Consider the following 19341-nt stretch of genomic DNA (forward strand, 5'->3'; position numbering starts at 1 on the left):
AGAGGGGGGAGATGTCGATAAAGAGAGAGAGAGGTAGGAGAAGGACAGAGAGGGAGAGATGTCGATAAAGAGAGAGAGAGAGGGGTAGGAGAAGGACAGAGAGGGAGAGATGTTGATAAAGAGAGAGAGAGAGAGGTAGGAGAAGAACAGAGTGAGAGATGTTGATAAAGAGAGAGAGAGGTAGGAGAAGGACAGAGAGTGAGAGATGTTGATAGAGAGAGAGAGAGAGAGAGAGAGAGAGAGAGGTAGGAGAAGGACAGAGAGGGAGAGATGTCGATAAAGAGAGAGAGAGAGGTAGGATGAAGGACAGAGAGTGAGAGATGTTGATAAAGAGAGAGAGAGAGGTAGGAGAAGAACAGAGTGAGAGATGTTGATAGAGAGAGAGAGAGGTAGGAGAAGGACAGAGAGTGAGAGATGTTGATAAAGAGAGAGAGAGAGGTAGGAGAAGGACAGAGAGGGAGAGATGTTGATAGAGAGAGAGAGCGGTAGGAGAAGGACAGAGAGTGAGAGATGTTGATAAAGAGAGAGAGAGAGGTAGGAGAAGGACAGAGAGTGAGAGATGTTGATAAAGAGAGAGAGAGGTAGGAGAAGGACAGAGAGGGAGAGATGTTGATAGAGAGAGAGAGAGAGAGAGAGAGGTAGGAGAAGGACAGAGAGGGAGAGATGTTGATAGAGAGAGGTGGGAGAAGGACAGAGAGTGAGAGATGTTGATAGAGAGAGGTGGGAGAAGGACAGAGGGGGGAGATGTCGATAAAGAGAGAGAGAGGTAGGAGAAGGACAGAGAGGGAGAGATGTCGATAAAGAGAGAGAGAGAGGGGTAGGAGAAGGACAGAGAGGGAGAGATGTTGATAAAGAGAGAGAGAGAGAGGTAGGAGAAGAACAGAGTGAGAGATGTTGATAAAGAGAGAGAGAGGTAGGAGAAGGACAGAGAGTGAGAGATGTTGATAGAGAGAGAGAGAGAGAGAGAGAGAGAGAGGTAGGAGAAGGACAGAGAGGGAGAGATGTCGATAAAGAGAGAGAGAGAGGTAGGATGAAGGACAGAGAGTGAGAGATGTTGATAAAGAGAGAGAGAGAGGTAGGAGAAGAACAGAGTGAGATATGTTGATAGAGAGAGAGAGAGGTAGGAGAAGGACAGAGAGTGAGAGATGTTGATAAAGAGAGAGAGAGGTAGGAGAAGAACAGAGTGAGAGATGTTGATAGAGAGAGAGAGGTAGGAGAAGGACAGAGAGTGAGAGATGTCGATAAAGAGAGAGAGAGAGGTAGGAGAAGGACAGAGAGTGAGAGATGTTGATAAAGAGAGAGAGAGGTAGGAGAAGGACAGAGAGGGAGAGATGTTGATAGAGAGAGAGAGAGAGGTAGGAGAAGGACAGAGAGGGAGAGATGTTGATAGAGAGAGGTGGGAGAAGGACAGAGAGTGAGAGATGTTGATAGAGAGAGGTGGGAGAAGGACAGAGGGGGGAGATGTCGATAAAGAGAGAGAGAGGTAGGAGAAGGACAGAGAGGGAGAGATGTCGATAAAGAGAGAGAGAGAGGGGTAGGAGAAGGACAGAGAGGGAGAGATGTTGATAAAGAGAGAGAGAGAGAGGTAGGAGAAGAACAGAGTGAGAGATGTTGATAGAGAGAGAGAGAGGTAGGAGAAGGACAGAGAGTGAGAGATGTTGATAAAGAGAGAGAGAGAGGTAGGAGAAGGACAGAGAGGGAGAGATGTTGATAGAGAGAGAGAGAGAGAGGTAGGAGAAGGACAGAGAGGGAGAGATGTTGATAAAGAGAGAGAGAGAGGTAGGATGAAGGACAGAGAGTGAGAGATGTTGATAGAGAGAGGTAGGAGAAGGACAGAGAGGGAGAGATGTCGATAAAGAGAGAGAGAGAGGTAGGATGAAGGACAGAGAGTGAGAGATGTTGATAGAGAGAGGTAGGAGAAGGACAGAGAGGGAGAGATGTTGATAAAGAGAGAGAGAGAGAGAGGGGTAGGAGAAGGACAGAGAGTGAGAGATGTTGATAGAGAGAGGTGGGAGAAGGACAGAGGGGGGAGATGTCGCTAAAGAGAGAGAGAGAGAGGTAGGAGAAGGACAGAGAGTGAGAGATGTTGATAGAGAGAGGTGGGAGAAGGACAGAGGGAGGAGATGTCGATAAAGAGAGAGAGAGAGAGAGGTAGGAGAAGGACAGAGAGTGAGAGATGTTGATAGAGAGAGGTGGGAGAAGGACAGAAGGGGGAGATGTCGATAAAGAGAGAGAGAGGTAGGAGAAGGACAGAGAGGGAGAGATGTCGATAAAGAGAGAGAGAGAGAGAGGTAGGAGAAGGACAGAGAGTGAGAGATGTTGATAAAGAGAGAGAGAGGTAGGAGAAGGACAGAGAGGGAGAGATGTTGATAGAGAGAGGTGGGAGAAGGACAGAGAGTGAGAGATGTTGATAGAGAGAGGTGGGAGAAGGACAGAGGGGGGAGATGTCGATAAAGAGAGAGAGAGGTAGGAGAAGGACAGAGAGGGAGAGATGTCGATAAAGAGAGAGAGAGAGGGGTAGGAGAAGGACAGAGAGGGAGAGATGTTGATAAAGAGAGAGAGAGAGGTAGGAGAAGAACAGAGTGAGAGATGTTGATAGAGAGAGAGAGAGGTAGGAGAAGGACAGAGAGTGAGAGATGTTGATAAAGAGAGAGAGAGGTAGGAGAAGGACAGAGAGTGAGAGATGTTGATAAAGAGAGAGAGAGAGGTAGGAGAAGGACAGAGAGGGAGAGATGTTGATAGAGAGAGAGAGAGAGAGGTAGGAGAAGGACAGAGAGGGAGAGATGTTGATAAAGAGAGAGAGAGAGGTAGGATGAAGGACAGAGAGTGAGAGATGTTGATAGAGAGAGGTAGGAGAAGGACAGAGAGGGAGAGATGTCGATAAAGAGAGAGAGAGAGGTAGGATGAAGGACAGAGAGTGAGAGATGTTGATAGAGAGAGGTAGGAGAAGGACAGAGAGGGAGAGATGTTGATAAAGAGAGAGAGAGAGAGAGGGGTAGGAGAAGGACAGAGAGTGAGAGATGTTGATAGAGAGAGGTGGGAGAAGGACAGAGGGGGGAGATGTCGCTAAAGAGAGAGAGAGAGAGGTAGGAGAAGGACAGAGAGTGAGAGATGTTGATAGAGAGAGGTGGGAGAAGGACAGAGGGAGGAGATGTCGATAAAGAGAGAGAGAGAGAGAGAGGTAGGAGAAGGACAGAGAGTGAGAGATGTTGATAGAGAGAGGTGGGAGAAGGACAGAAGGGGGAGATGTCGATAAAGAGAGAGAGAGGTAGGAGAAGGACAGAGAGGGAGAGATGTCGATAAAGAGAGAGAGAGAGAGAGGTAGGAGAAGGACAGAGAGTGAGAGATGTTGATAAAGAGAGAGAGAGGTAGGAGAAGGACAGAGAGGGAGAGATGTTGATAGAGAGAGGTGGGAGAAGGACAGAGAGTGAGAGATGTTGATAGAGAGAGGTGGGAGAAGGACAGAGGGGGGAGATGTCGATAAAGAGAGAGAGAGGTAGGAGAAGGACAGAGAGGGAGAGATGTCGATAAAGAGAGAGAGAGAGGGGTAGGAGAAGGACAGAGAGGGAGAGATGTTGATAAAGAGAGAGAGAGAGGTAGGAGAAGAACAGAGTGAGAGATGTTGATAGAGAGAGAGAGGTAGGAGAAGGACAGAGAGTGAGAGATGTTGATAAAGAGAGAGAGAGAGGTAGGAGAAGGACAGAGAGGGAGAGATGTTGATAGAGAGAGAGAGAGAGGTAGGAGAAGGACAGAGAGGGAGAGATGTTGATAAAGAGAGAGAGAGAGGTAGGATGAAGAACAGAGAGTGAGAGATGTTGATAGAGAGAGGTAGGAGAAGGACAGAGAGGGAGAGATGTCGATAAAGAGAGAGAGAGAGGTAGGATGAAGGACAGAGAGTGAGAGATGTTGATAGAGAGAGGTAGGAGAAGGACAGAGAGGGAGAGATGTTGATAAAGAGAGAGAGAGAGAGAGGTAGGAGAAGGACAGAGAGTGAGAGATGTTGATAGAGAGAGGTGGGAGAAGGACAGAGGGGGGAGATGTCGCTAAAGAGAGAGAGAGAGAGGTAGGAGAAGGACAGAGAGTGAGAGATGTTGATAGAGAGAGGTGGGAGAAGGACAGAGGGAGGAGATGTCGATAAAGAGAGAGAGAGAGAGAGGTAGGAGAAGGACAGAGAGTGAGAGATGTTGATAGAGAGAGGTGGGAGAAGGACAGAAGGGGGAGATGTCGATAAAGAGAGAGAGAGGTAGTAGAAGGACAGAGAGGGAGAGATGTCGATAAAGAGAGAGAGAGAGGTAGGAGAAGGACAGAGAGGGAGAGATGTTGATAAAGAGAGAGAGAGAGGTAGGAGAAGGACAGAGAGGGAGAGATGTTGATAGAGAGAGGTAGGAGAAGGACAGAGAGTGAGAGATGTTGATAAAGAGAGAGAGAGAGGTAGGAGAAGGACAGAGAGGGAGATATGTTGATAGAGAGAGGTGGGAGAAGGACAGAGGGGGGAGATGTCGATAATGAGAGAGAGGTAGGAGAAGGACAGAGAGGGAGAGATGTCGATAAAGAGAGAGAGAGAGAGGTAGGAGAAGGACAGAGAGGGAGAGATGTTGATAAAGAGAGAGAGAGAGGTAGGAGAAGGACAGAGAGGGAGAGATGTTGATAGAGAGAGGTAGGAGAAGGACAGAGAGGGAGAGATGTCGATAAAGAGAGAGAGAGAGAGAGAGAGGTAGGAGAAGGACAGAGAGTGAGAGATGTTGATAAAGAGAGAGAGAGAGGTAGGAGAAGGACAGAGAGTGAGAGATGTTGATAGAGAGAGGTGGGAGAAGGACAGAGGGGGGAGATGTCGATAAAGAGAGAGAGAGGTAGGTAGGAGAAGGACAGAGAGGGAGAGATGTTGATAGAGAGAGGTGGGAGAAGGACAGAGAGGGAGAGATGTCGATAAAGAGAGAGAGAGAGGTATGAGAAGGACAGAGAGGGAGAGATGTCGATAAAGAGAGAGAGAGAGAGGTAGGAGAAGGACAGAGAGGGAAAGATGTCGATAAAGAGAGAGAGAGAGAGGTAGGAGAAGGACAGAGAATGGGATGGTAGGATTCTTCTGAGATGAATCAAGTGTTAGCAAGGTGAAAGAGAGGAAGGAGAGATAGGGAGATAAAGGGATGGAGAGATGGAGAGAGGATGGAGGATGGAGAGAGGATGGACGGATGGAGAGAGGATGGACGGATGGAGAGAGGATGGAGGGATGAGAGAGGATGGACGGATGGAGAGAGGATGGAGGGATGGAGAGAGGATGGACGGATGGAGAGAGGATGGAGGATGGAGAGAGGATGGACGGATGGAGAGAGGATGGAGGGATGGAGAGAGGATGGAGGGAGGATGGAGGATGGAGAGAGGCTGGAGGATGGAGAGAGGATGATGGATGGAGAGAGGATGGAGAGAGGATGGACGGATGGAGAGAGGATGGAGAGAGGATGGAGGATGGAGAGAGGATGGACGGATGGAGAGAGGATGGAGAGAGGATGGAGGGAGGATGGAGGATGGATGGATGGAGAGAGGATGGATGGATGGAGAGAGGATGGAGAGAGGATGGAGAGAGGATGGACGGATGGAGAGAGGATGGAGGGATGGAGAGAGGGCCGGGGGGTGGAGAGAGGATGGAGGGATGGAGAGAGGATGGAGGGATGGAGAGAGGATGGAGGGATGGAGAGAGGATGGACGGATGGAGAGAGGATGGAGAGAGGATGGAGGATGGAGAGAGGATGGACGGATGGAGAGAGGATGGACGGATGGAGAGAGGATGGACGGATGGAGAGAGGATGGAGAGAGGATGGAGGATGGAGAGAGGATGGATGGATGGAGAGAGGATGGAGAGAGGATGGAGGATGGAGAGAGGATGGACGGATGGAGAGAGGATGGAGGGATGGAGAGAAGGCCGGGGGGTGGAGAGAGGATGGAGGGATAGAGAGAGGATGGAGGGATGGAGAGAGGGCCGGGGGTGGAGAGAGGATGGAGGGATGGAGAGAGGATGGAGGGGTGGAGAGAGGATGGAGGATGGAGGGATGGAGAGAGGGCCGGGGGGTGGAGAGAGGATGGAGGGATGGAGAGAGGATGGAGGGATGGAGAGAGGATGGAGGGATGGAGAGAGGATGGAGGGATGGAGAGAGGATGGAGAGAGGATGGGGGATGGAGAGAGGATGGAGAGAGGATGGAGGGATGGAGAGAGGGCTGGGGGTGGAGCTGGGTTACAGAACAGAGGTAGTGGGTTATGCAGAGAGAAAATGAGGGAATTGAGAAGGTGAAGGGATGGATTGGGACAAAAGAGGTATTGACTTTGTTAAACAATTCCCCAACAATAATTGTATCAGGAATTGCGTACGGACGTGTCTGTGTGTGTGTCTCACCTGGTGCGGGTGGTGTGTGTAGGTAAACCTCTTCGCTGTACTCTCCAAACCCCGCCTTATTGCTTCCTTTCACCCTTAACACGTACACACTGTCCATCTCCAGCCTGTCAATCACAGCACTAGTCCCGCCCACCTCCTCCAGGCGTTGCCACACCAGTGGAGCATTGGGACTCCTGACCTCTCCTCCCCAGCCTGCCTCGGTCAATCCCATTCGCCGCTGGAACTCCACAGAGAAGTGCCAGGCAGGGGCGGAGTCCTGGGGGAGTCGCCAGCACAGGAACAGCTGGTCATAGGCAAGCGTGCGCTGAGTGTCAATCACAGGAGCCAATGGGGCTGTAGCAGGGGCGGGGCAGAGAAGAAAAGGGAGTTATATTGGTGGATGGGATGAGTTAGCTTTCAGATCTAACCTCTTACACAGACGGACCTCTTATGTATCCCATGCTGCTGATGAGTTTCACTTCTCTGGAGGCGTCCATGTGGAAGTGTCTGAAGGAGGGATCAGCCGAGAGAGAGAAACACTGCAGATTCTCTATGGCTTTCACCAGCCTGGAGAGAGAGAATGAGAGAGAGTCAGAGACAGAGAAAAAGAGAGAGAAAGAGCGAGAGAGAAAATAGAAACGGGGAGAGAGAAAATATAGAGGGGGGTGCTGGTAAGTGTTAAGTGTTGATATTACCCACGGTGTGTGTGTGTGTGTGCGCATGTGTGTCTTGCATCTACCACCCGTACCTGTTGTGGGTGATTCGTGCGGCCTGTACGAAGCAGGGTTGGTCGGTCTCTTTGAGCAGCTCCTGTGTGTAGGCCATTAAACCGCCGTGCTCCTGCAGACCCCTCCTCTCAGACACCTGGGCCGACAGGGCCTCCCCCCTCCTCAGCCGGGCCCCCTCCAGGGCCAGGGTCAATGCTCCCTGTCGCTCCACTAGAGACGCCCCCAGCTCCCTCACAGACTGGGACAACTGCTCCCTCGCCAACGCACTGTTCAACTAGAGAGGGAGTTGAGAGGGGGTTTAAGGGGATGTGGTAGAGGGAGAGAGAGAGGGGGGGGGGAATGGAGAGGGTAGAGGGAGAGAGAGAGGGGGGGGAGAAGGGAGAGGGTAGAGTGAGAGGGAGAGAGTGTGGGGGAGGGGAGAAGAAGGGAGGGGTAGAGGGAGGGAAAGAAGAGCATGGTTATACTGTGATGGAGAGAAAGAGGCAATCGAAGGATAGAGGGAAGAAAGTAGTGGATTGGATGAAAGAGAGACAGAAAGGATGGAGAGAGAGTTTACCTCCATGTGTGTGATGGCACTCTCCAGCTGAGTTATCTGAGCCTTTACTGTGTCCTGATTGGCCAGAATGTAGTTGATCTCCTTGGTGATTTTGTCCTCAGGTGTTAAGAGAGACAGATGACAATATCAGCAAGCAAAGATGTAGCTTCATGGTTAGATAGATAGATAGATAGATAGATAGATAGATACCTTTAGTGCCTGGCAGGCCTGTGCGATGGGCGCCACCTTGTGGCCATGGTGGACTCTGTGGAGCTTACAGACAGGACACAGCAGCCTCTGGCAGGAGCGACAGTACCACAACAACCTCTCCTGCTCATGCTCCAGACACGTTAAGACCTAATAGGGGAGAACGGGGGAGAGGAGAGAAGGCAAGAGGAGAGAAGGAGGAGAGAGGAGAGGGCAGGAGGGGAGAGGAGAGGGGAGGAGGGGGAGAGGGTTGAGGGGGAGAGGAGGGGAAAGGAGAGGGCAGGACGGGAGAGGAGATGAGAGGAGGGGGAGAGGGCAGGAGCGGAGAGGAGGGGAGAGGAGGAAGACAGGTACAGTAGAGGTGTAGATACAGGGGTGGGCAGGGAGGAGAGAGGAAGACAGGTACAGTAGAGGTGTAGATACAGGGGTGGGTAGGGAGGAGGGGAGAGGAGGAAGACAGGTACAGTAGAGGTGTAGATACAGGGGTGGGCAGGGAGGAGGGGAGAGGAGGAAGACAGGTATAGTAGAGGTGTAGATACAGGGGTGGGCAGGGAGGAGAGGAGGGGAGAGGAGGAAGACAGGTACAGTAGAGGTGTAGATACAGGGGTGGGTAGGGAGGAGGGGAGAGGAGGAAGACAGGTACAGTAGAGGTGTAGATACAGGGGTGGGCAGGGAGGAGGGGAGAGGAGGAAGACAGGTATAGTAGAGGTGTAGATACAGGGGTGGGCAGGGAGGAGAGGAGGGGAGAGGAGGAAGACAGGTACAGTAGAGGTGTAGATACAGGGGTGGGCAGGGAGGAGGGGAGAGGAGGAAGACAGGTACAGGAGAGGTGTAGATACAGGGGTGGGCAGGGAGGAGGGGAGAGGAGGAATACAGGTACAGTAGAGGTGTAGATACAGGGGTGGGCAGGGAGGAGGGGAGAGGAGGAATACAGGTACAGTAGAGGTGTAGATACAGGGGTGGGCAGGGAGGAGAAGAGGGGAGAGGAGTAAGACAGGTACAGTAGAGGTGTAGATACAGGGGTGGGCAGGGAGGAGGGGAGAGGAGGAAGACAGGTATAGTAGAGGTGTAGATACAGGGGTGGGCAGGGAGGAGAGAGCAAGAAGATATAACAGGAGGAGGAAGAAAAGGAGGTCACCAGCCAAACTCACAGAGAGGTAATATATAGGAAACACATGAAGGAGAGAGGTACTGTAGAGGAAACAGGTGAAGGAGAAAGAGAGAGGTAGTGTAGGGGAAACAGGTGAAGGAGAGAGGGAGGTACTGTAGAGGAAACAGGTGAATGAGAGAGAGGTACTGTAAAGGAAACAGGTGAAGGAGAAAGAGAGAGGTAGTGTAGGGGAAACAGGTGAAGGAGAGAGAGAGAGGTAGTGTAGGGGAAATAGGTAAAGGAGAGAGGGAGGTACTGTAGAGGAAACAGGTGAATGAGAGAGAGGTACTGTAAAGGAAACAGGTGAAGGAGAAAGAGAGAGGTAGTGTAGGGGAAATAGGTAAAGGAGAGAGGGAGGTACTGTAGAGGAAACAGGTGAATGAGAGAGAGGTAGTGTAAAGGAAACAGGTGAAGGAGAAAGAGAGAGGTAGTGTAGGGGAAACAGGTGAAGGAGAGAGAGGTAGTGTAGGGGAAACAGGTGAAGGCGAGAGAGAGGTACTGTAAAGGAAACAGGTGAAGGAGAAAGAGAGAGGTAGTGTAGGGGAAAGAGGTGAAGGAGAGAGAGGTACTGTAGAGGAAACAGGTGAAGGACAGAGAGAGGTACTGTAGAGGAAACAGGTGAAGGAGAGAGAGAGGTACTGTAGAGGAAACAGGTGAAGGAGAGAGAGAGGTACTGTAGAGGAAACAGGTGAAGGACAGAGAGAGGTACTGTAGAGAAAACAGGTGAAGGAGAGAGAGAGGTACTGTAGAGGAAACAGGTGAAAGACAGAGAGAGGTACTGTAGAGGAAACAGGTGAAGGAGAGAGAGAGGTCCTGTAGAGGAAACAGGTGAAGGAGAGAGAGAGGTACTGTAGAGGAAACAGGTGAAGTAGAGAGAGAGGTACTGTAGAGGAAACAGGTGAAGGAGAGAGAGAGGTACTGTAGAGGAAACAGGTGAAGGAGAGAGAGGTACTGTAGAGGAAACATGTGAATGAGAGAGAGGTACTGTAGAGGAAACAGGTGAAGGAGAAAGAGAGAGGTAGTGTAGGGGAAATAGGTAAAGGAGAGAGGGAGGTACTGTAGAGGAAACAGGTGAATGAGAGAGAGGTACTGTAAAGGAAACAGGTGAAGGAGAAAGAGAGAGGTAGTGTAGGGGAAACAGGTGAAGGAGAGAGAGGTACTGTAGAGGAAACAGGTGAAGGACAGAGAGAGGTACTGTAGAGGAAACAGGTGAAGGAGAGAGAGAGGTACTGTAGAGGAAACAGGTGAAGGACAGAGAGAGGTACTGTAGAGGAAACAGGTGAAGGAGAGAGAGAGGTACTGTAGAGGAAACAGGTGAAAGACAGAGAGAGGTACTGTAGAGGAAACAGGTGAAGGAGAGAGAGAGGTCCTGTAGAGGAAACAGGTGAAGGAGAGAGAGAGGTACTGTAGAGGAAACAGGTGAAGGAGAGAGAGAGGTACTGTAGAGGAAACAGGTGAAGGAGAGAGAGAGGTACTGTAGAGGAAACAGGTGAAGGAGAGAGAGAGGTACTGTAGAGGAAACAGGTGAAGGAGAGAGAGGTACTGTAGAGGAAACATGTGAATGAGAGAGAGGTACTGTAGAGGAAACAGGTGAAGGAGAAAGAGAGAGGTAGTGTAGGGGAAATAGGTAAAGGAGAGAGGGAGGTACTGTAGAGGAAACAGGTGAATGAGAGAGAGGTACTGTAAAGGAAACAGGTGAAGGAGAAAGAGAGAGGTAGTGTAGGGGAAACAGGTGAAGGAGAGAGAGGTACTGTAGAGGAAACAGGTGAAGGACAGAGAGAGGTACTGTAGAGGAAACAGGTGAAGGAGAGAGAGAGGTACTGTAGAGGAAACAGGTGAAGGACAGAGTGAGGTACTGTAGAGGAAACAGGTGAAGGAGAGAGAGAGGTACTGTAGAGGAAACAGGTGAAAGACAGAGAGAGGTACTGTAGAGGAAACAGGTGAAGGAGAGAGAGAGGTCCTGTAGAGGAAACAGGTGAAGGAGAGAGAGAGGTACTGTAGAGGAAACAGGTGAAGGAGAGAGAGAGGTACTGTAGAGGAAACAGGTGAAGGAGAGAGAGAGGTACTGTAGAGGAAACAGGTGAAGGAGAGAGAGGTACTGTAGAGGAAACATGTGAATGAGAGAGAGGTACTGTAGAGGAAACAGGTAAATGACAGAGAGAGGTACTGTAGAGGAAACAGGTGAAGGAGAGAGAGGTACTGTAGAGGAAACAGGTAAAGGACAGAGAGAGGTACTGTAGAGGAAACAGGTGAAGGAGAGAGAGGTACTGTAGAGGAAACAGGAGAAGGAGAGAGAGATGTACCGTAGAGGAAACAGGTGAAGGAGAGTGAGAGAGGGACTGTAGAGGAAACAGGTTAAGGAGAGAGAGAAAGAAGGACTGTAGAGGAAACAGGTGAAGGAGAGAGAGAAAGAGGGACTGTAGAGGAAACAGGTGAAGGAGAGAGAGAGGTACTGTAGAGGAAACAGGTGAAGGAGAGAGAGATGTACTGTAGAGGAAACAGGTAAATGAGAGAGAGAGAGAGGGACTGTAGAGGAAACAGGTGAAGGAGAGAGGTACTGTAGAGGAAACAGGTGAAGAGAGAGCGAGAGAGAGAGAGGTACTGTAGAGGAAACAGGTAAATGAGAGAGAGAGAGAGGGACTGTAGAGGAAACAGGTGAAGGAGAGAGGTACTGTAGAGGAAACAGGTGAAGAGAGAGAGAGAGAGAGAGAGGTACTGTAGAGGAAACAGGTGAAGAGAGAGAGAGAGAGAGAGAGAGAGGTACTGCAGATGAAACAGGTAAAGAAGTTATAGAGATATGGATAGATACAGAGAAGAGGGAGATGCAGGACAAAAACAGCAATTTCATGAACATAGTTAATTAACCCTTACATACACACCCCAAATACTATGTAAACACACACACACACACACACACACCTTGGGTCTGAAGTTGTTGGTGGGCAGTATGTGTTCGTGCTGGGAGCGGAGCGTTCCCCAGGGGTGGTAGAGCTTGAAACACTCGTTGCAGAAGTTGGACCTGCAGTCAGCACAGCCCTTAGTGGCCTCCAAGGACTGAGGAGCCTTACAGAAGCCACACATTATAGCCACGCTGCCCAGGCTCACTGTGTGTCTGTACCTGGAGCCAGACAGGGGAGGGGGAGAAACAGTGGAGAGGGTGGGGGTTGATACAAAAAGAGGAGAGTGAGAAAGAGAGGGGGTATGAGAGATGAGGAGAGGGGGTATGAGAGGTGAGAAGGAGAGGGGGTGTGAGAAGGAGAGGGGGTATGAGAGGTGAGAAGGAGAAAGGGTATGAGAGGTGAGAAGGAGAGGGGGTGTGAGAGGTGAGAAGGAGAGGGGGTATGAGAGGTGAGAAGGAGAGGGGGTATGAGAGGTGAGAAGGAGAGAAGGAAAGGGAGTATGAGAGGTGAGAAGGAGAGAAGGAGATGGGGTATGAGAGGTGAGAAGGAGAGGGGGTATGAGAGGTGAGAAGGAGAGGGGGTATGAGAAGCGAGAAGCAGAGGGGGTATGAGAGGTGAGAAGGAGAGGGGGTATGAGAAGCGAGAAGCAGAGGGGGTATGAGAGGTGAGAAGGAGAGGGGGTATGAGAAGCGAGAAGCAGAGGGGGTATGAGAGGTGAGAAGGAGAGGGGGTATGAGAAGTGAGAAGCAGAGGGGGTATGAGAGGTGAGAAGGAGAGGGGGTATGAGAAGTGAGAAGCAGAGGGGGTATGAGAAGTGAGAAGGAGAGGGGGTATGAGAGGTGAGAAGGAGAGGGGGTATGAGAGGTGAGAAGGAGAGGGGGTGAGAGGTGAGAAGGAGAGGGGGTATGAGAAGTGAGAAGCAGAGGGGGTATGAGAGGTGAGAAGGAGAGGGGGTATGAGAAGCGAGAAGCAGAGGGGGTATGAGAGGTGAGAAGGAGAGGGGGTATGAGAAGTGAGAAGCAGAGGGGGTATGAGAGGTGAGAAGGAGAGGGGGTATGAGAAGTGAGAAGCAGAGGGGGTATGAGAAGTGAGAAGGAGAGGGGGTATGAGAGGTGAGAAGGAGAGGGGGTATGAGAGGTGAGAAGGAGAGGGGGTGAGAGGTGAGAAGGAGAGGGGGTATGAGAAGTGAGAAGCAGAGGGGGCATGAGAGGTGAGAAGGAGAGGGGGTATGAGCTAAATGTGCTACTGTAAGGTCTGTTCTGTTCTGTCCTGTTCTGCTCTGCATTCAGATGTATGCTTTTTTAAATGTTATCTAACTTCCTGACCTGGATCCTTCAGCTGTGTTCTGTGTTCCTGCAGACTGCACTGTTTCTACTTCCAGTGAGCTATGGACTCTCAACATGTCCAGTCTTTACTGACAGAGACAACCCAGCCTCCAGGGGAGAGAGAACAGCTGCAGCAAACTCCTCTGAAACTGCTGCTGCTGCATCTCAAACAATGGATATTATATCTCTCTCTCTCTCTCTCCCCCTCTCCCTCTCTCTCTTATCCCAATTCTTTCCCACTCTCTCCCTATACCTCTCCCAAATCTCTCTTGCCTTCTCTATGTGAATCTCAGTAGTCTACAAAGGCCTCCTCTCTTCCTCTCTTTCAGATCACTACTAATGAAGGAAAGGAAACAAGGAAAGGAGGCTATTTATGATAATCACAATGTCTGTGTTTGTCTCTTGAAGCGTTCAGAACCTCAACTTGTTGTTCAGAAAGTCCATTTAACGTTCGTGTGAATGATGAAGTCACCTCAGCTTCCCAGTTCCCACACACTCAGCTGGTTAGGCCCTGCTTCAGGAGAGGGGGGGTTCTCCCCGTACCAAAATCAGTGATTTTCTGTCCCATTTATAAAGCACTATTGACTTTTCCTTCTTTCTGTGCTTATCTTTATTTCCTGCAGGATTGGTTCAGAACCTACATTCCTCTGTAAGTAAGCAACTCTCTCTACGTGTCTGTCTGTCTGTCTGTCTGTCTGTCTGTCTGTCTGTCTGTCTGTCTGTCTGTCTGTCTGTCTGTCTGTCTGTCTGTCTGTCTGTCTGTCTGTCTGTCTGTCTACCTCTCTACAATGCGTTCCAAGGTGAGATTCCTGAGGCAATTGGTCAGTCCTCTCTCCCCCAGCTCCACCTCCTTGTGACAGGACGGACAGGGGAACAGCATGGGGGCAGGAGACATGTCCTTACGACGACGCCCGGGGTACGTCCCAAAACCTGAGAGGTGGGGGGAGGAGGGGGTAAGTTTGGAGAGGGAGAGAGGAGACAGTGTGAGATAGAAAGTAATCAGTATGAGTGGGATAGCTCCATCACAGTTTGATAGAACTAGAGCCATACTTTTCTATCCCCTGACTGCACTGCACACTACATGCTGACACAGACAGAAACTGCTGCTTCACACCTAGAACACCTGCTAGTTCAAACACACACACACACACACACACACACACACACACACACACACACACACTACTGCCCCCCAACTCTCTCTCTCAACATCTCTCTCTCAGCATCTTTGAAGTGTTATGATGTATGAACCAGTCATATACACCGCATCTAAAAAACATTAACAACACCTGCTCATTTCCTGACATAGAGTGACCAGGTGAATCCAGGTGAAAGCTATGATCCCTTATTGTGGATGAAGGGGAGGAGACAGGTTAAACAAGGATTGTAATCCTTGAGACAACTGAGACATGGATTGTGTATGTGTGCCATCCAGAGGGTGCATGAGCAAGACAAAGGATTTTAGTGCCTTTGAACAGGGTCTGGTAGTAGGTGTCAGGCGCACCAGTTTGTGTCAAGAACTGCAACGTTGCTGGGTTTTTACGCTCAACAGTTTCCTGTGTGTATCAAGAATGGTCCACCACCCAAAGGACATCCAGCCAACTTGACACAAAAGTGGAAAGCATTGGAGTCAACATGAGCCAGCATCCAAGTGAAAAGCTTTGGACACCTTGAATTGAGGCTGTTCTGAGGGCAAAAGGAGGTTCCTAATGTTCAGTATACTCTGTGTATATAGAGAGTTGGACCATTGCAGTTGAACGTTCAGAGAGCGACTCTTTCTCCTACATACAGTTGAAATCTGAAGTTTACATACATTTAGGTTGGAGTCATTAAATCTCATTTTTCAACCACTCCACAAATGTCTTGTTAACAAACTATAGTTTTTGCAAGTCGGTTAGGACATCTACTTTGTGCATGACAAGTCATTTTTCCAACAATTGTTTACAGACAAGATTATTTCACTTCTAATTCACTGTATCACAATTCCAGTGGGTCAGTAGTTTACATACACTAAGTTGACTGTACCTTTAAGCAGCTCGGAAAATTCCAGAAAATTATGTCATGGCTTTAGAAGCTTCTGATAGGCTAATTGACATCATTTGAGTCAATTGGAGGTGTACCTGTGGATGTATTTCAAGGCCTACCTTCAAACACAGTGCCTATAACTTGACATCATGGGAAAATCAAAAGAAATCAACCAAGACCTCAGAAAACAAAAAATTGTAGACCTCCACAAGTCTGGTTCATCCTTGGGAGCAATTTCCAAACACCTGAAGGTACCACGTTCATCTGTACAAACAATAATACGCAAGTATAAACACCATGGGACCACGCAGCCGTCATACCGCTCAGGAAGGAGACTCGTTCGGTCTCCTAGAGATGAGCGTACTTTGGTGCGAAAAGTGCAAATCAATCTCAGAACAACAGCAATGACCCCAAGCATACTTCCAAAGTTGTGGCAAAACGGCTTAAGGACAACAAAGTCAAGGTATTGGAGTTGCCATCACAAAGCTCTGACCTCAATCCCATAGAACATGTGTGGGCAGAACTGAAAACGCGTGTGTGAGCAAGGAGGCCTAAAAACCTGACTCAGTTACACCAGCTCTGTCAGGAGGAATGGGCCAAAATTCACCCAACTTACATAAGCTTTTGGAAGGATATCCGAAACGTTTGACCCAAGTTAAACAATTTAAAGGCAATGCTACCAAATACTAATTGAGTGTATGTAAACTTCTGACCCACTGGGAATGTGATGAAATAAAAGCTGAAATAAATAATTCTCTCTATTATTTTGACATTTCACATTCTTAAAATATAGTGGTGGTCCTAACTGACCTAAGACAGGGAATTTTTACGAGGATTAAATGTCAGGAATTGAGAAAAACTCAGTTCAAACTTATTTGGCTAAGGTGTATGTAAACTTCCGACTTCAACTGTAGCTATTACTAAGTGAAAATTGACACTTCCAAATTGTGTTGTTTATTTCAGATTTCCAAACCAATGAAAACACACCAACACTGTACAGACTTGGATGCACATTATGCAGAATGGTAATCAATAAAAAACGATTTTAAATTCGCAGTTCTGTTTTGTTTGTTTACAGCGGGTCATTTCATAGGGAACTGGAGGAGGAGCTCTCCTATTGTTACATTGCCCATCTTAATCTTTTCTTTTTATTGGCCAGTCTGAGATAGGGCTTTTTCTTTGCAACTCTGCCTAGAAGGCCAGCATCCCGGAGTCGCCTCTTCACTGCTGACATTGAGACTGGTGTTTTGCGGGTACTATTTAATGAAGCTGCCAGTTGAGGACTTGAGGCGTCTGTTTCTCAAACTAGACATTCTAATGTACTTGTCCTCTTGCTCAGTTGTGCACCGGGGCCTCCCACTCCTCTTGCTATTCTGGTTTGAGACAGTTTGCACTGTTCTGTGAAGGGAGTAGTACACAGCGTTGAACGAGATCTTCAGTGTCTTGGCAATTTCTCGCATGGAATAGCCTTCATTTCTCAGAACAAGAATAGACTGATGAGTTTCAGAAGAATGGGGCTTTGTTTCTGGCCATCATGAGCCTGTAATCAAACCCACAAATGCTGATGCTCCAGATACTCAACTAGTCTAAAGAAGGCCAATTTTATTGCATCTTTAATCAGCACAACAGTTTTCAGCTGTAATAACATAATTGCAAAAGGGTTTTCTAATGATCAATTAGCCTTTTAAAATGATAAACTTGGATTAGCTAACACAACGTGCCATTGGAACACAGGAGTGATGGTTGCTGATAATGGGCTTCTGTATGCCTATGTAGATATTCCACTAAAAATCCGCCGTTACCAGCTACAATAGTAATTTACAACATTAACAATGTCTACACTGTATTTCTGATCAATTTGATGTTATTTTAATGGACAAAAAATGTAGGCACTGGCACACAAGTGAGATCGACATCAGCATTCACACACACACTAACCCACCTGGTCTGAGGACGCGGTCCAGGCGGTCGGTGGTCTTGGGCGGTGGCCTGCGTGCCCCGCGCGGGGAGCGTGTGTTGGGGGAGGCGGCCGGGGAGTTGGGCTCTGGGGGGAGGTCTGGGGCAGGGTATCCTCTCTGGATTAACACCTCAGCAGCACACAGCAGACACACACTGTGCTGGCACGGCAGGATGATGGGCTGCTTCACCATCTCAGTACACACCGGGCAATGCAGCTCCCGCTCCATACTCTTCATGTTACACTGGAGGACGAGAGAGGGAGGGAAGGGGGATAAGGGTTGGAGATAGTAGAGAGATGGGGAGAGGAGTTAGAGGAGCAGGGAGGGGGGATAAGGGGTTGGAGATAGTAGAGAGATGGGGAGAGGAGTTAGAGGAGCAGGGAGGGGGGATAAGGGGTTGGAGATAGTAGAGAGACGGGGAGAGGAGTTAGAGGAGCAGGGAGGGGGGATAAGGGGTTGGAGATAGTAGAGAGACGGGGAGAGGAGTTAGAGGAGCAGGGAGGGGGGATAAGGGGTTGGAGATAGTAGAGAGACAGGGAGAGGAGTTAGAGGAGCAGGGAGGGGGGATAAGGGGTTGGAGATAGTAGAGAGACGGGGAGAGGAGTTAGAGGAGCAGGGAGGGGGGATAAGGGGTTGGAGATAGTAGAGAGACGGGGAGAGGAGTTAGAGGAGCAGGGAGGGGGGATAAGGGGTTGGAGATAGTAGAGAGACGGGGAGAGGAGTTAGAGGAGCAGGGAGGGGGGATAAGGGGTTGGAGATAGTAGAGAGACGGGGAGAGGAGTTAGAGGAGCAGGGAGGGGGGATAAGGGGTTGGAGATAGTAGAGAGACGGGGAGAGGAGTTAGAGGAGCAGGGAGGGGGGATAAGGGGTTGGAGATAGTAGAGAGATGGGGAGAGGAGTTAGAGGAGCAGGGAGGGGGGATAAGGGGTTGGAGATAGTAGAGAGACGGGGAGAGGAGTTAGAGGAGCAGGGAGGGGGGATAAGGGGTTGGAGATAGTAGAGAGACGGGGAGAGGAGTTAGAGGAGCAGGGAGGGGGGATAAGGGGTTGGAGATAGTAGAGAGACAGGGAGAGGAGTTAGAGGAGCAGGGAGGGGGGATAAGGGGTTGGAGATAGTAGAGAGACGGGGAGAGGAGCAGGGAGGGGGGATAAGGGGTTGGAGATAGTAGAGAGACGGGGAGAGGAGTTAGAGGAGCAGGGAGGGGGGATAAGGGGTTGGAGATAGTAGAGAGACGGGGAGAGGAGTTAGAGGAGCAGGGAGGGGGGATAAGGGGTTGGAGATAGTAGAGAGACGGGGAGAGGAGCAGGGAGGGGGGATAAGGGGTTGGAGATAGTAGAGAGACGGGGAGAGGAGTTAGAGGAGCAGGGAGGGGGGATAAGGGGTTGGAGATAGTAGAGAGATGGGGAGAGGAGTTAGAGGAGCAGGGAGGGGGGATAAGGGGTTGGAGATAGTAGAGAGACGGGGAGAGGAGTTAGAGGAGCAGGGAGGGGGGATAAGGGGTTGGAGATAGTAGAGAGACGGGGAGAGGAGTTAGAGGAGCAGGGAGGGGGGATAAGGGGTTGGAGATAGTAGAGAGATGGGGAGAGGAGTTAGAGGAGCAGGGAGGGGGATAAGGGGTTGGAGATAGTAGAGAGACGGGGAGAGGAGCAGGGAGGGGGGATAAGGGGTTGGAGATAGTAGAGAGACGGGGAGAGGAGCAGGGAGGGGGGATAAGGGGTTGGAGATAGTAGAGAGACGGGGAGAGGAGTTAGAGGAGCAGGGAGGGGGGATAAGGGGTTGGAGATAGTAGAGAGACGGGGAGAGGAGCAGGGAGGGGGGATAAGGGGTTGGAGATAGTAGAGAGATGGGGAGAGGAGTTAGAGGAGCAGGGAGGGGGGATAAGGGGTTGGAGATAGTAGAGAGATGGGGAGAGGAGTTAGAGGAGCAGGGAGGGGGGATAAGGGGTTGGAGATAGTAGAGAGACAGGGAGAGGAGTTAGAGGAGCAGGGAGGGGGGATAAGGGGTTGGAGATAGTAGAGAGACAGGGAGAGGAGTTAGAGGAGCAGGGAGGGGGGATAAGGGGTTGGAGATAGTAGAGAGACGGGGAGAGGAGTTAGAGGAGCAGGGAGGGGGGATAAGGGGTTGGAGATAGTAGAGAGACGGGGAGAG

General features: G+C 49.9%; 1 protein-coding gene across 1 annotated transcript in view; it reads right to left on the reverse strand.

Moving 5' to 3' along the window:
- The window catches only part of LOC110536202 (tripartite motif-containing protein 46), a 34748-nt gene that overhangs the window by 13493 nt on the left and 1914 nt on the right, over positions 1-19341 (reverse strand). The window contains exons 2-9 of the mRNA XM_036939652.1: positions 17178-17436; positions 13990-14140; positions 11905-12103; positions 7839-7985; positions 7650-7745; positions 7114-7367; positions 6811-6932; positions 6387-6719 (exon numbers count right to left, since the gene is read on the reverse strand). Coding sequence (XP_036795547.1) covers positions 6387-6719; positions 6811-6932; positions 7114-7367; positions 7650-7745; positions 7839-7985; positions 11905-12103; positions 13990-14140; positions 17178-17436 — 1561 coding nt within the window. The remainder of the gene's footprint in view (positions 1-6386; positions 6720-6810; positions 6933-7113; positions 7368-7649; positions 7746-7838; positions 7986-11904; positions 12104-13989; positions 14141-17177; positions 17437-19341) is intronic.

Source organism: Oncorhynchus mykiss, chromosome 2, assembly GCF_013265735.2.
Source record: "Oncorhynchus mykiss isolate Arlee chromosome 2, USDA_OmykA_1.1, whole genome shotgun sequence".
NCBI classification, from domain to species: Eukaryota; Metazoa; Chordata; class Actinopteri; order Salmoniformes; family Salmonidae; genus Oncorhynchus; species Oncorhynchus mykiss.